At 37.2% G+C, this 16,348-nt stretch overlaps 2 protein-coding genes across 2 annotated transcripts; one reads left to right on the top strand and one right to left on the bottom strand.

The window, feature by feature from the left end:
• Positions 1-7,243: 7,243 nt before the first annotated feature.
• Positions 7,244-8,569, bottom strand: LOC113732629 (PRA1 family protein E-like). Its single transcript, XM_027258543.2, has one exon. The coding sequence runs from the start codon at positions 8,489-8,491 to the stop codon at positions 7,859-7,861; it is 633 nt and encodes a 210-aa protein (XP_027114344.2). The 5' UTR covers positions 8,492-8,569; the 3' UTR covers positions 7,244-7,858.
• Positions 8,570-10,602: 2,033 nt separating this feature from the next.
• LOC113729265 (protein FAR1-RELATED SEQUENCE 5-like) lies at positions 10,603-11,634 on the top strand. Its single transcript, XM_027253583.2, has one exon. The coding sequence runs from the start codon at positions 10,603-10,605 to the stop codon at positions 11,632-11,634; it is 1,032 nt and encodes a 343-aa protein (XP_027109384.2).
• The last annotated feature ends 4,714 nt before the right edge of the window (positions 11,635-16,348 follow it).

Consider the following 16,348-nt stretch of genomic DNA (forward strand, 5'->3'; position numbering starts at 1 on the left):
GAATACTTTTCAAGGGAATGTGAAGTTGAAAATAACAAAAATTACACAACAACTTGAAGATATGCAAAGATCAAGTAGGGACAATAGAAAAGACAGGAGAAGGGAACTAAAAAGTTAGTTGAAACAGGAGGAACAATTATATTGGGGTTAAAAGACAAGGGTAGTTGGTAGAAAGAAGGGGATAAAAATACCCAATTCTTCAATGCCAGTGTTAAAGGGAGAAAGAAGAGAAATAGAATGCAAAACCTACAAAAGAAGATAGGTCTTGGATTGGCAGTGAAAAGGAATTGTGAGTGGAAGTAGCAAATTAAAATCATTAGATTTTCAATAGCTCAAGGGTGGAGTGTCTAAATGAGATTTTAGATGGTATACCACAAACAATCTCCCATCAAATAAATGATAGTTAGAGGAAGTGGAAATTAAAACGATACTAAAATAGTAGAGGAAGTGGAAATTAAAAATGCAATTTTTTCCGCGAACCCAAACAAATCTCTAGGTACTAATGGCACGAACCCCCTCTTTTTCCAAAAGTTTTGGCACATTATAAAAGATGATATCATTAGGACTATTCAAAGCTTTTTCCATTCTTGTTTTATGCTCAAATTCATGAATCATAGTGTGATTTCTTTAATTCCTAAAGTAGATTACCCCATCACCTTGAAGCACTGCAAACCAATAATTTCTTGCCAATAAACTTAAGAAGGTATTGGATGTTTGCATTAGTAGAAATCAGGCTGCTTTTGTTCCTTGTAGGCAGATTTTAGATTTTAGACAATATCATAATATCTCATAAATTTTTGCACTAATTAAAAAATAAAAGGTAAGGAAAAAATGGATATTATGCTTTAAAATTAGATATGTCTAAAGCATATCATAGGGCGGAGTGGAAGTTTTTGTAGGAAATAATGAAAAGAATGGGATTTTGTGACAAATAGATCGAACGGATTATTAATTGCATCAAAATAGTCACTTATTACTTCAATATCAATGTGAGCCAAGAGGCTATATGACTCCTAAGAGAGGGATTAGATAAGGAGATCCTTTTATCTCCTTATCTATTTTTACTGTGCTATGAAGGTTTTACCAACTTGCTCAAGAAAGTAGGGAAAGAGAAGTAGATCACAAGAATGAAAATATGCAGACAGGGACTAGCAATTACTCATTTGTCTTTTTTGGCAGATGATTCCCTTATTTTTAGCAAAGCAAATCCCAAGGAGGCAAAGGAGTTGATGGGGATATTGAGAAAATATGAGAAAGGATCTGGTCAAGTGGTTAACCTAGAAAAGTCCTTAGTTTTCTTCAGTAAGAATGTCCCTCAGTCACAGCAAGTACATGTATGCAGAAAATTTGAAAACATCCGGGTAGTGACACAAGGAAAATATCTAGGATTGCCAATGGTAATATCTAGATCAAAACAGCAGATTTTTGGTTTCATTAAGGAAAAATGTGAAAAGAGAATGAAACACTAGAAGAACAAGCTGTTAAATGCTACTAGCAAGAAAGTTCTGCTTAAGGCAGTAACTTTAACAATGCCCACTTATGTCATGTCATGCTTCAAACTACCAGTTAGATTGTGCAAAGAACTGAGTACTATGATGTCTAATTTCTAGTGGGAAAAGGAAAATGAGAAAAGGAAAACTCATTGGTGTTCTTGGCAAACACTCACCTAGGAAAGAAAAATGGTGGCCTATGCTTTAGAGATTTGTAGAATTTCAACTAGGCTTTGTTAGGAAAACTAGTTCAGAGGCTAATAACAATGCCTAACTTCTTGGCAAGTAAAGTTCTGAAAACCAAATACTATCCAAAGGAGACAATTTTCAATTGCAAAGTCCACAAAAATGCTTTCTGGATCTGGCAAGGTCTGATCCCAGTGAGAGAGAATGTTGAGAGAGGCACTAGAAGGAAAATAGGAAATGGCAAAAGTTAAAAAATCTGGGAGCAGAATTGGATACCAGAGAACCCACAAGGAAAGCATATATCATTCAAGTCTTAGGATTGCAAAGCTTAGAAACTGGAGGATCTAATCTAAAACTTCAGATGGAAATGACCATGTTCAAACTTTTCAATGAAGAAGTGGCCAAGAAAGTGTTGAGAATACCAATAAGCTTAGCAAATAGAGAGGATTGTCACTTCTAGATACACAGTGGAAATGGCCAATGCACAGTTGCCTCAGGATATAAGGAACTCAGTAGGCAGAGGGGTAATTAGAAACACAAAGGACAACTAGGAGAAAAGGCAAGTTTGGAGGAGAAACATCTATGAAAACATCTGTGGAAACTCAATATAGATCACAAATTGAAGCTGTTTATCTGGAAATGCATGACTAAGGCTCTCCTTGTAAATGAAACTGCATTTCAGCAGGACTAAGAAGGGGACTCCAATATGTGAAGGTTGTGGTGAAGACATAGAAACTGTGGAATATCTGTTCTTTCGCTATAGGAATGCTGAGGAAGTATGGCACACATATCACCAGTGAGATGGGATGGAATTGAATATCAAACAAGGAATTTCAAAAATGGTGGAGTGAGGCCAGGAGCAAACCTAAAGGGATGGAACACATAGCACTATCTGTAAATATATTATGCCAGCTTTGGAAGGCTAGAAATGAAAGAGTATTTAAAGAGTATAAAAGACCACCCATCAAGATTATATAGAAAGCACAAAGAGAACGGCTTGAATTTCAAGAAGCGGTAGCAAGAGACAGAAAGATGAGCATGCCAGAAACAAGAGCTGGAACAACACAGCAAGGAAGCAGAGGTAGAGATAACTCCATTCATCTCAGTATAGTTGTGAAAACTCAAGGAAATGGCGGTCAAATGGGTATTGGAATATTTACTGAGAATGAAGACAAGCAAGTGGTAGCTCAATGGCCCTTAAAGGAGCATAGCTCAAGAAACAATTTGATGGACAATGCTGCGGCCCTTAAACTTGCATTAATCAAAGCAAGGGAATAATAGTGGAGGAGAATCAAAGTGGGAGTCCCACAACAACAACTGATGAAAATGATAGAAGAGCAAACATGGCCAAAGACATCAAGCTCTATTCTCACTTAGAGGACATTCATGATTTAAGCTCTATGTTTGTGGAATGCTCATTTGTTTTGGCTAGAAATGAGAGTAGCAATTGAACTAATTATATTAGTAATCATGCTCTAAGCATATCTTTTGGTGAGGAGTGGTTTAATCTTCAATGTCTTAGAACACATGCATAGCTCCAATTGAGCCTTTGCTCACTAAATGTATAGTTCATACACAATTCCAAAAAATCATCTATCGATTTTGGAAAAAAAAAAAAGAAGAAGTAAAATAGTGCAAAACAAAGGCTCATGGGACAAATCCTTTCTCATGAAAGTAGTGGATGGGTTCCTTGTTTTCTTTTTGAGTTTTGCGTGTGTAACATAATGCTTGCAGTCGTTTAGTGTTAGCACAGGGGTATCATTGAGTCGAGTTAAGAGCAAATAGTACTCTACTCGAGCTCGTGAGAATTACTCAAACTCGAGCTTGGTGAACATCACATTTTGGTGCTTGAGGTCATATTGAAAAAAAAATGAGGAGCTTGAGCTCGAACTTGAGCTTGCTGAATAAGCAAGTCAAAATTTTTCTTGGGCCCATTTTTATTAGATTTTATTAATTCTACTATTTTATTTGAAATTAGATCTAATTAGACAAAGATTTTTCCTACACAAAAATAAAAATAGCTAAAATCAATGAGGTGGATCATATTTCACTTTGTCTCTATTGTGTAGGGTTGTTTGCTGTACAGAGTAGTAATTTCCTTGTATAAATATACTCATCTCGTAATCACATATAGAATATATAGAATATGTAAAGCATGTAATTTGTCCAAAATGAAAAGACATTTTAGTGATATCACATAAATATATAAATATTTGATATATATTTTGATATTCTCAAGCATGCCTGACGTGCTTCAAGGAGAGTACTACCATGCTTGAGTTTGACTTGAAAATGCAATGAGTATACCTGAATTCGAGCTCCAACGAGCATTTGCTGTTCGCTAGTTGCTTGTTTCATTGTCCTCGCTAGTGTAGCATTATTATTCCATTCAATTTTTCTCTAATTTCATCTATGACAACACCTTATCGGAGATCCACTTATTGAGCAATACCTTAGGATGACATAGCTATTCAATAAAAGTGACAAAATTTAAACAGGAAAAGACTTATGGGAGATGTATAGCACCCAAAACATAGAGGAAAGTGCAGTAATCAATGAAATGCTTCATATAGTTGAACATGAACAGAGATTGCTGAGTTACATTTCATAATGAAATTGAGGACAAACTAAAGTAGTTAGAGGCATCCTTAGGCCTTTGTTTAAGGGAAATGATATTAGCACTCCTTAAACTTCATCTAATGCAAAAGAAGAGTAGTGCCCGAAATTTTTCGTAGAGTGCTGATATTATTTCGCTAGTTTAAAAAGGCTGCTTGGTTTTGGTTGCTACGAATAAACATTGTAGCATAGCACGGCCCTCGTACCATGGATAACATTGAATGTGCTTGGATTGTCTATTTTTTGGGAATCTTTTTTAAATACATTATAAATATATTTTTCAATCACTAAGAGGCGCGTAATGAAATGGTGCTTTGTAAACGTTAATTCAACCTGTGCTCTCCAAATTGAGGCCTTGACTTTTTTATCTGCGCAATCAGCTCTCATATCTAATGTTCGGGTTAACATTGATTGTCTTGGTCTTATTTCCCTACTTGGAGAAGATACGCATGCAAGTTTGATCGCAAGCCAATGCTTGCAGACCTTTTTCATTTTGCTTCTTTCTTTGGTAAAATATGCATCATTGAGGAAGATACGGGGTAGAACAGGACCTAGTCTTGCTAGAAATGTACCTTCTCCCATGTCAATGAATTTGTTTGAAACAACAAGCTAAATCAAGTTTTATCTTTCTTGAGTTAACATGCTTAATTATGCTGCAGCTTGCAAATCTGTTAACACCGGATGAAGCACAAAATAGGTACACTGATAAGGATGAGAACATACAAATCACAAATTATATGGTTCAAGAATCCAGTTGCCAGATACAATAAGCAAAAGAAAAATTCTCATTTGGAGACGAAACAAAGGGCGGAAAAAATCACCATCACTAATGCTGAACAAAGATATAACGAGTCACCTTATCACTGATCCATTGCTAAATGGATTCGATCAGTTTTGACATTGTTAATTTTATTTTTAAGAATGCGTCCTTCCAATTTCCACAAAATGTCAGGTTGGCTTTCATGCTCTCTATGATGAAAACTACCCCTTCACAGGGCTGCCTATGACAGGAAATCTCTCCTATTCAGCTACGAAAACTTCTGAAAGATCTTATATGGTACTGTATTCCATGTTTAGGCCTCTAGGGGTGCAAGAGCAGATAACAACTAATATGTACACAAGGGAGCCTTTAATCACCACATCAACACCTCATCCATCACGCTTATACCAATTTGGTTACAGCTGATGATATGGAAAAAGGCATAGCAAGCATGTCCTAAAGCGTGATATAAAATAGGGTCTCCCAATATTTGATTTCAAATTTCAGTGATTAATAACTCAAGCATGTTATGCAATAAAAACTAACAAAATTGAGATATGAAAACTACAATCTTCCATCCTCATTCTAAAACAAAAAGGAAAGTTCCTGTTAGGTGTGGCTGAGGTTTCAAATTCATAGAGAGGATGGAACTTTAGCACAGTTTCTGAGATGGGCAATTGTACACACTTCTGTGGTGAATGTGATCGTACAACGATTTATAATTGCCATTCTTACAAATTTAGTAAAACTTCCAGCCTCTTTATGAATTAACAGAGCTCTGACATCCCATTAGAAATCTTCACAAACAACAAACAGAAAAGGATTTTGCAGCCAAAAGAATTGAAACAATTACAAGTATAAACAAACCATGCAATAGTCCACTTCAATTTCTCCCACTAAGTATTGAGCTTTCAGTTAAGCAAATAAAAGAGTATACCTTCTAATATACATTTAATTTTCAAATTGACATGGCCATCTTCTTCCTGCTACATGCATCGGGATATTGCAAGAAGGTAAAGAAAGCTAGAAAGCATTAGAGTAAGAATACAATGAAAGAAAGTTCAATTAGCAATTGCTTACAACTACTGTTAAAACACGAAATCTGATCAGTATTTGAAACGTTGAGCAGTAGATATCAGATCTACACTGTAGCCTTTACTTTCTCAGGACCTGGGAAGATCACCACTCTCTAAACGGCATCTCTTAAACTACCCTTACTCCATATGGAACTCCCAAAGAAAAAGAAATTTTTGATAGGTATCAAAGAAAGGAAAAATTAGGAGGAATGCATGAAAAATAGAGAGACACAAATAAATATATGGCGAGCCTTGTGAAGAGGAATAAGAAGCATAAGACATGTTTTCTGTCCAAAGAGGAAAACATACCAGATCAACCGAGTGAATGGTATAATTCACCTCAAACAAGAATTCATTTTCTTGAATGGAAAATATAACAGGTTAATAGCATCAATTCACAAAACAACCTATGAAAATATGTCTAACAAACATGCTACCACATACATACACACACTGGCTGTGGATGCAAGCTACATGTTTTGCACAAAATCAGCTGGAGAATACACTGATCAGTAACATATACAGACCTCAGATCATTCATGACAAAAAACTTATACATGTTTCTAATCAAACATTAAGACACTAATGGAATAACAGAAATCATTCAGTAAAAGTTATAATCAGACAGCAACTTGCAACCATACAAAAGGACAGACTTTTATAGATAAACATAAGCAAACATGTGAAGACAACCAACATTCAGGAAGACCAAAAATAGATGCCACAATTTGTTAGAAGCTTGAAAATAGTTCATCCACTGAATACTTGTAGTTTTTACCAGCAATGTATCCATTCTCCCTACAACCTCTTGCCATTCTCACACTTCACTTAATTCCCTTTACACCTCCAACTCCAAACCGTCATCATCTTGGTTCTCCACCGAACCTCACCAACCCCCCCCCCCCCCCCCCCCCCCCCCACAAAAACACCACACCACACCACAAAAAAAAAAAAAAAAAAATCATACAAGAATAATATGCTAAAAGTGGGGAGAGGGAGAGAGAGTGAGAGAGAGAGAGAGAGAGCAAATCAATCAAATCACAAAATGGTGCAAACTGGCATATGCTTTTGTACGTCACATTAGCAAAGTTCGAGAGAGAGAGAGAGAGAGCAAATTAATCAAATCACAAAATGATGCAAACTCCCATATGCTTTTGTACGTCACACTAGCAAACTTCATGTTTGTGAGCATTACTTCAGAACAATACATGAGGTGAAGCAACCTAAATTTCTACTATAAGAAACCGTGCCATTAGAAAAGGGCCACAGACACATGAAAGAACAAAAGAAAACAAGCATTTCTCCCGTATGTCAAATTCCAATCCATGAAGCTCCAAGTAACAAAAAAGATACATGGCTACCTCCCACTTAACCAACAGCAAAATAAGAAAGCTGTAAGCACACTCAAGAACTAAAGATAAAATAAAAAACGCATTCTCTGAGATCCGACAAAGCTCATGAACATTCACCTTGCTCTCTTGTTAATACGAAGTTTGAACACCCACTATAATTTAGCTCCTCCATATTGCAACTTCCAAATAAAAAAGCCAAATGACAAATCTTCAATAACTTTCGACCAGAGCCTCCTTCGCTCTATCAAACCGCAAAAAACGAAATTCCTCGGAAAGCTATTCCCGCGCTGATTCCACTTTACAATCGTACAAATTCGGGGAAGAACTTAGCCTGTATTCCCAAAATACTCATCCAAAACTTGCCCACTCCCATCAAAACTAATAATAATTCTGCCGCAATGGCCTTTGCTCCCCTGCAACAACCGAAAGCAACCCACCTTCGGCTGCCTCGTTTTCATCCAAAAACAAGTCCTCAACGCCCCTAAAAGTGGCATGTAAGCCCACAATCACAACTCCAACAATCAAAGCAACCAACACATTCAATCCAACATGGGTAAAAACAAGAGCAAAAACAGTAACCAAGCTCAATATAATCATGACAATGCGATCATCGACAACTCTTCCAAACACCATAACTGGATCGTCCCGAAAGAAGTACAAGAATAACCAAGCAACGAAAATGGCCAAGAAGATTATCATCGAAAAGGGGTGGTAAATTAGGCTGCAGAAGAGAATAAAGAGCATTACCAAGGCGTAATTCATCCGAAAATAGTTGAGATTTCGCCGGACCCGCGACATTATCTCGGCGTAGCTGTAAGGGAGGGAGAAGGAGGAAAGGTCTAGGAGCTCTTTCCATGGGCGAAATGTGGCGATCTGGGCTCTGGCACGGGTGAAAAGGGTTTGTGGCGGTGGTGCCGGAGGAAGCCGGGGTGGTGGGAGTGAGGATTTTCCGGCGGAGGCGGAGCTGGAGGTGGGAAGGGAGTTGTAATTGGAGGGAGAGTTTAGGGGCATTTTGGGAACAAAAGAAAAGGAAAGAAGAGATTTATGGTTTCGAACTTTGAAGATGATGAATGGAAATGGGTTGTGATTGTGACCGTTTAGACTTTTTGAGTGCATAGCTTGATATTTATTGGAAAACAAACTATCAATTTAGTCCCTAAATTATTTTATTAAAGTCAAAATAGTTCCTAGACTTTTTTATGAGTCAATTTAGTCCCTCCCCTATTTTTACAAAGTTGAAATAGTTCTTGAACTTTATTATGAGCCAATTTAGGGTAATTTCTGTAGTGTATTTGCAAAGTTCAAAGGCGGGCGTGGAAAGCAAATAATATGGCAAAGAAGCCTCCATGTTGCAACCTGACAAGTACGGACGCGAAAGGGAATAATTCTAGAAAAGGAAGTGATGACCTATAACCGCGGTTTGGACATTGGAAATGTAGCGTACTGCACAAGCTGAAAATACATTGGGGTGAAACGGAATTAACATAAATATAATGGGCTAAGGAGTAAAAATAAACCTGTTAACTTTATTAAAACAACCCCAATTTTCAACTCTTTCGTCCATAATAACAACGGAGTACCCATTTGCGTTGAATACAAATGTTAGCGATCGCACAATATCATATTCAAATGCATTTTTGAATAAAGAGCCAACTCTTTATGGCTTTCCTGCACTACAACTAAAGATTAAATCCATTTTGAGGACCATTATTATATTCAAACGGGTGTGTCAGTTTAAAAGTTTCAGCTCCCCTTGGCTTTCTTCCATTACAACAACATAATACCCAAGGTACCATAAAGACAGACTGATTTATCGGATAAAATGAAATTAAACCCGTTGGTGAGTAAAAGACCAGCTCTTTGTGCCTTTCAACCATTACAGTGACAGAGTAGCCAACGTCCCTTAAATACAAATGTTGGGTTATGGGATAAAATTTAGTTAAAACGGTTGTCTTATAAACGACCAACTCTTTACGGCTTTCGTCCATCAAACAGTCAGGAGACCCCAATTTCGTTGAATATAAAATTATTTATCGAAAAGCATAAAAATTAACACGCCGGTGCCGGTTCTGTTGTATAAAACAACGAAGACGAAGCTTTGTGTACTAAACAAAGCCATGCTGGGGCCACCGAAGAGGAAGCGTATTAGGTACTAAACACACAGCCATGTTGGGGCTCGCAGTGATGCGTGTGTTTGCAGACAGGTGGTGAGGTCGGAATCGAAGGCAAAAATTTGGTAAAGAAGAAGTGAAGGCGGAATAGACAGAGGTGGTGTCTACCGGCGTAAATTCAGGCGCAGGCGGTGACGGTAGATATATCTGAGGAAGGCCCTTCCGAAGCTGTGGTGAAAGAATGCAGCGGCGTGGAACAGAAGTAGAGAAATCAAAGGTGAGTACTTTTGTCCATAACTTAGAAAAATGGAGTAAAATAACGAGTAAAACACCTGTACGTCTAGTAGAGTGATTTCTACAGTTCTTGTAAGAGGCAATGATAGAGGAATAAGGAATACGAAATACGGGGTGTAAGACCCAGCGTCTTCGAACAAAGATGAAACGAAATCGGGAAATTATCGCAGTTTATTTGTGCACCGAGCTTTGTGTACGTATGTAGGAAATGTTGGTCCTCTAATTTGTATTAAATTGTGTAAAGGAAATTAAGCAGAAATGAGTGAAGACGTGAAGAAGACGTTGTAAGAGAACTAAAGTCTTAAAACAGAGTGATTTGGATGGCCGTGTGGACATCGATAATGGCCCCCATACTGCATTGCGAATGCTTATGTGAAAAGAATTAAAGAAACACACAGTAGAGGTTGAGTTTGTGGGTGTTAATGAAAATGCACGTCGATAGTGGTATTTTGTGCTAAAGGTTGATATAATTGCATCAGCCACACTTATAAAAACTGTGTATATGAATGTTAGAGTAATGTTTATCGTCTGCATTTTGTGAAAGTTGTGTCATTTCAGTATGGTTTGTTAACTAAAATGATCGTGTATATATGTTTTGTTCCATTAGTAGACGATTAGTACTTATGTTACAAACGAAAGCATATGGGGAAGCTAAAAAAAAATGTTAAGCGACCATGGTTAGAAAAAAAATTGAACAACCACACAGGGGTTGTAACTATGGGGCAGGATGAGGCGCTTAAAACTCATGACATGGTGCAGGAAACAGAGAACGGAAGAATGGGGATGGATGGTTGCTGCAGGTTAAGGTCATTTGACCTTAACCAAGAACCTGAGTGTGACCGAGACACATTCATTGAAGAAAGCGATGGTTCAATAGGAGGACACGAAGATGAGGAGACAGATGAATTGGTGGGCGCAATAGGCGTGGATGACGTAATGAAATTAACATTTGACACGGAAGAAGAAGCTGGGGAATTCTATAATTTGTATGCGAAACTAAGCGGATTTGGGATTCGTAAAAGTAATGCCAAACGAGATGCAGATGGCATTTCAAGATTTAGAAAATGGGTATGTTGCTGTGAAGGTTATAGGAATGAAAAGTGGTTTAACTATGAAGACCGGAAAAGAGAAGCAAAACCAATCACAAGAACCGAGTGTGGGGCTTGCTTTCGCGTGAAATATGACATAGAATCGGTAAAGTATGTGGTGACACGTTTCATTATGGAGCACAATCACCCGCTGGCATCAGAGGCAAGTGTGCAACACATTAGGTCGTATAGAAAAGTGAGCGATGCAGAATATGCGCAGGCAAAAAGTCTAAAGTTGGTTGGGGCCAGAATATGCCAGATAATGAAACATTTTGTAATCAAAGCCGGAGGGTATAGTAACGTGGGATTTTGCATTAAGGATCTGTATAACCGAATGGACGAGGAACGTAGAAAAGATATTTTTAATGGCGATGCAGAAGGGGCACTTGGGTTCTTGGCAGCGAAGAAGGATGCCGATGACATGTTCTTTTATAAATATCATGTACATAACGAAGGAAGATTGGCAAGGTTGTTTTGGGCAGATTCTAAATCTCGTGCGGACTTCAGTGTATTTGGAGATGTATTGGTGTTTGATACAACATACAAAATAAATAAATACCGCAAGCCACTAGTTGTACTTGCAAGGGTAAACAACCATTTGAACAGTACTATTTTTGGCTGTGCACTGCTATCAGATGAGAGGATTGAAACATATGAATAGGTGCTAAGTACATTTGTAGAGGCTATGAAAGGTAGAAAGCCAGTAGCAGTGATGACAGATGGGGACAGTGCAATGCGAAGAGTTATAAAGAATCTTCTCCCAGATGCTTGTCACAGGCTATGTTCGTGGCACTTGCATAGAAATGTACGGAGTAATATTCGCTGCGAGGAGTTTAATAACAGGTTGTATAACATGATGGAGAGAAAGTATAGCACTCTTGAGTTTGAGGATCGGTGGGCTAGGTTGGTTAATGAATGTGGGGTGATACAGAATGAGTGGGTGAAGAAGTTGTACCGTAGGAGAAGGTTATGGGCAGAGGCCTATTTACGCGGTCATTTTTTTACAGGTATGAGAAGTACTCAAAGGTGTGAGAAAATGAATATTTTTTTGAATGAGTATTTGAATGAAAAAATGCGACTATATAAATTCGTTAGAAGTTTTGATTTGGTAATAGCATGGCTTCGACATACTGAGAGCAAAGCAGTTCACACAAGCGAAAACACAAAACCAGTGTTAACCACAATCCTACCCGAATTAGAGAGGAGCGCAGCGGAGGTGTTTACAAGGAATGTGTTCTTCATGGTGAGGAAGCATTTGAACAGGCAATGACTTCTAATTTCTGAGGGCTGGAGCGAGGATGGAGGGAGTCGTACATATTATTACTCGAAATATGGTGGACACGGAATAAGTTGGAGGGTGGATTATGATAGGTCAATGGAGAAGCTAATCTGCTCTTGCATGAAATTCAAGTCAAAGGGGATTCCTTGTGCTCACATGTTTCGCGTGATGGTGGTAGAAGGAATGAACAGGATCCCAGAAGCATGCATTTCGAAGCGGTGGACAAAGGGAGTTTACTGTACTAATAATGGAATGAAAGCATTTGTTGTAGACGAACAGCTGACACAAATGGCCAGATATGGCACTTTAAAGTCCAGCTGTAATACTATGTGTTACTATGCCTCCTACATGGATGATGCGTTTAATGACCTGCAGCAGATGTTTGACAAGCATTCTGTGGACCTAAAAGAGAAGAGGATTGACAGGGGATATGGGGGAGACGGATTTGCAATGGATTCAAGAGTGAGGAACGATAGAAGTAGAAGAACATTCGGGCTGTTAGATCCCAGGGTGTCCCGGTCTAAAGGTGATCACAAGCATGCAGAAGCAAAGAAGAAAAGAAAGTGTGGTCATTGCAGGTACTATCGGAATTGCATACGTAGTTATACAGTAGTTAATTGATAAAATACATGAAGTAGACAGTGAAGGTAATAATGAAGAAGTGGGTATTTTTCGTTCTTATTATCAACAGTAGCAAATAAACACATAATTAAAAGTGCATCCAAAGTTATTGGCAATGCAAGAAAGTTGAAGTGGTGTAATGTTATCATTGTGCTTAGTTGACGTGATTACTTGTAGTCACAAATGATTTGACATGTGATATATGGGTTGAAGATTGCAGGCAGGGCACAACCAACAAACATGCCCATACAAAAAGAATTCGCACAACACAGCAGTTCATGATGATTATATGAAAAATTGTTTGGATGACTCACTGGAAAAATCATTTGAAATTGGTACGGGCTGGAGCGACTCAAGTGAATGGAGAGGACAAGCATTTGTACCACAACCATTCGGTAGCGGTGGAGGGACACAAGTGGCCAACAAAGAAGTCCATGAGAAAGATGAGGCACTACTGTTGTGATGCTTCGGTTTGCAGTTACGTAATAAATAAGGCAGGTTTTGGTGAGTAGAGGTGCAAGAGTAGTCTTTCCATGAAACAAGTACGAAATTGTAGAAGGGGAACGGTTTGTATCTTTCCTTCGCATTAATTTGTTTTGAGAACGAGAAGGCTACAAGGTATTCGTGAATGCGGGGAATGCTGGATACAGGTTGTGGTGGTGTTTAAAAAAATTTGATTCCGTTACCATTGAAGTGTAAATAATGTAAGTTTGAATGTGTCATGGGCCATTGTAAGCTGTTATGACTACAGCCACTGAAAGGTAGTAAATAGTCATTGTACTGATGCAGTACCTGTTGGTAAATGGTTTTGTTGTTCTTATTTCACTGTTGTTGCGTGTGTAAATCCTATTATATATTCTTTTAGGTGTGAAATGCAGAGGTTGAAAGAGATGGTATGGTTGTGCATGGAAGTAGCAACCGTGACGACAGACAGGTTACAGAGCAACACCGGCTTGAGGGATTGTCTTTTGTTATGTATCGGTGGGATGAAGAGTATTCAAGGTTGCTAGGTCTAGATGGGTAAGTCATTGTAGTTCCACCGAAGGGGTCATGCACAGAAGGATCACCAGATGCATGACTGTCAAGGTTGCGTCGTAAGCACTGCTATAGCAAATAGTGCTACTGCACTTGGTTAATATTTTTTTTGTCAAGCCAGTAAGACTTTTTGACAGTTTATACTAACCTTAACCCCGAGCTAACCCTCAAAAGCCGGCAACTCTTGTTTATAGGTTAATAGGAGAGTAAGTAGTTGACAAATTGTTTATTAGACGAACCAAACTTGTTCCTTTTTTGTAAATAGGAAATTAAGTGGAAGCGTATGTTGCGCAAAATCTCTTCGTGGGATAGACGTTTTCCGAAGCGGCTACTTGGGAATCAGCTTCAGTTGCCCAGCTTTTGTAAATTGGTGCCTTACGCTGCTGCTATAAACTGCTTTTACGATATGGTCTGTTTGTTCCTCTCCTTGCTATCCTAACCAATGACCATAAGGCCCAATGCTTTTTCTTTTGCCCATCGTTCCATTCAGGTGTAGGAACAGTAACTTCTGTTTCTCCCCATCTATTTTCATTGCTCACAATGCTTATGCGTCTCTTCAGTGCACCAATAACAATGGTATTATTAGTTATATGTATTATATATGTATATTAATTTATGTAATATAATTAATATTATGAATTATACTACTAATTATACATATTTACTAATAGAAATTATTAATTAGTTCGAGTAACTTTACTAATACATTTGTACTAATATATTTAATTAGCCAATAACTATCAATTACGATGTGGTTTGTAATATATTTATTAGGGATAATTTAAGAAACCTCCCCTGAGATTTCTGACACTTTCACTGGCACCCCATGAGGTTGTCAAAATTTGACCGACCTCCCTTGCCTTTGAGTTATTGGGTCCCTTAGCTGACATCATGAAGGCCAAAATTACAAATATATGGTATGAAGTTGGGATTTATTACTGATGTTGGGGTTTATTATTATCGTTTAGTTGGAGAAAAAGGCATCTACAGTGATTAATGAAGCCTAACAACAATGTCACAAACTTAGAGAGTAATACATGAAGTAAAGCTGGATTAGGGAGTAAGGCACCATTTTTGTGCCATTATTGTGGCTGCTATTTCAGTTAGAAATGTTTTTAAATTAAATTAAAAAAATGGTACAGTAATTTCTTATGAAACAAAAAAATGGTAGGTTATCTACGTAATATAAGTCAAAAATAGTTTAAAAAGGAAATATCCCATAAAGTACCAACTCTTTATGACTTTTCTGTTTTACATGAATGAAGTACCATGTTTTGTATGAACATTTTATTATAAATCATTTAATTTTGTTAAATACATAAAAATTTACAAATAAAATTCAAAAGCCGTTACAGAAACATGTTTACGAAAGGAAAACTAGCATTTTTTGAATTATTTAATATAAATGAAACATTTTAAAGTAAACAAAAAAAATTGTTTGCTATAATATACCAGTTCTTTACGGGTTTGTTCTCTTATATGAATTAAGTACTAGCTGTTTAAGAGTAATTGACTTCGAAATAGAAGCGCAACTTTGAAATACGCTATTTTAATTTTAGTAAATTTGTTTATATATGAAAAATTGGTTAACTAGCGCAGTGAATTCAAACCCTGCTTATATATCGGATAAAAAAAGGTTCGTGTTGTTCTGCACTAAAACACCAGCTCTTTATGCCTTTTCTCCATAAATTATCCGTTTTCCCATTTTTCCATAAGCTAATTCAGGGGATGTTTCTGAAATTAGCCCTTACAATATATATGTGTATGTAAGATTAATAATTTATATAATAATAAATATGTTTATTATTATGCATATAAGGTTGCAAAATGATTAAATTTAATATCTTATATACGTTATAACTGTGTAAAATATTAGTTAATTAGTATTTATATATATATTATGTAATTATAGATAGATATTTATAATTTCTTTAAGGGGGTTTACTCTCGGAAAAATGTGCAGTAGGAGCTTAGTCTCGAAAATTTGCAGAGGAAGTTGTTGAAGTGAAAGAAAAAGGGAAAGGTCTTGTGCACAAAGTAACGAAACAGAGCTGAACACGATTAATTTTTTTTACAGCATTTGTACATTTCCAATGGAGTACAATATTTCACGTAACTTGTTTGCACAAACTTGAACTCATATTTTTGTGTTGGAGTTGCATTCATACAAAAGGCTTTTTTGTCATGATATAAATAAGTTGAAAAAATGTAATGCATTAAATGTGATAGTAACAACAACTTGCATTTAAATTGTTTTGTTGTAAATATTTAATTTCACTGCAAACTTCAGCTGCAGGTGAAGAACAATTTGGGACAGACGAAAAATAAGAACAGGACTATAAATTAGTTGTGGGAATTATCTGTCAACTGTTAACATTTTCCGTGTTCAAGTTTAAAATTGTATCAGAATTACACAACACACGTGGCGATTGCTCACAGC

This window comes from Coffea arabica, chromosome 2e (assembly GCF_036785885.1).
Source record: "Coffea arabica cultivar ET-39 chromosome 2e, Coffea Arabica ET-39 HiFi, whole genome shotgun sequence".
Lineage (NCBI taxonomy): Eukaryota > Viridiplantae > Streptophyta > Magnoliopsida > Gentianales > Rubiaceae > Coffea > Coffea arabica.

Excerpts from the sequence above, each read along its gene's own strand:
- LOC113732629 (XM_027258543.2), bottom strand. The coding sequence starts at position 8,491 with ATGCCCCTAAACTCTCCCTCCAATTACAACTCCCTTCCCACCTCCAGC.
- LOC113729265 (XM_027253583.2), top strand. The coding sequence starts at position 10,603 with ATGGGGCAGGATGAGGCGCTTAAAACTCATGACATGGTGCAGGAAACA.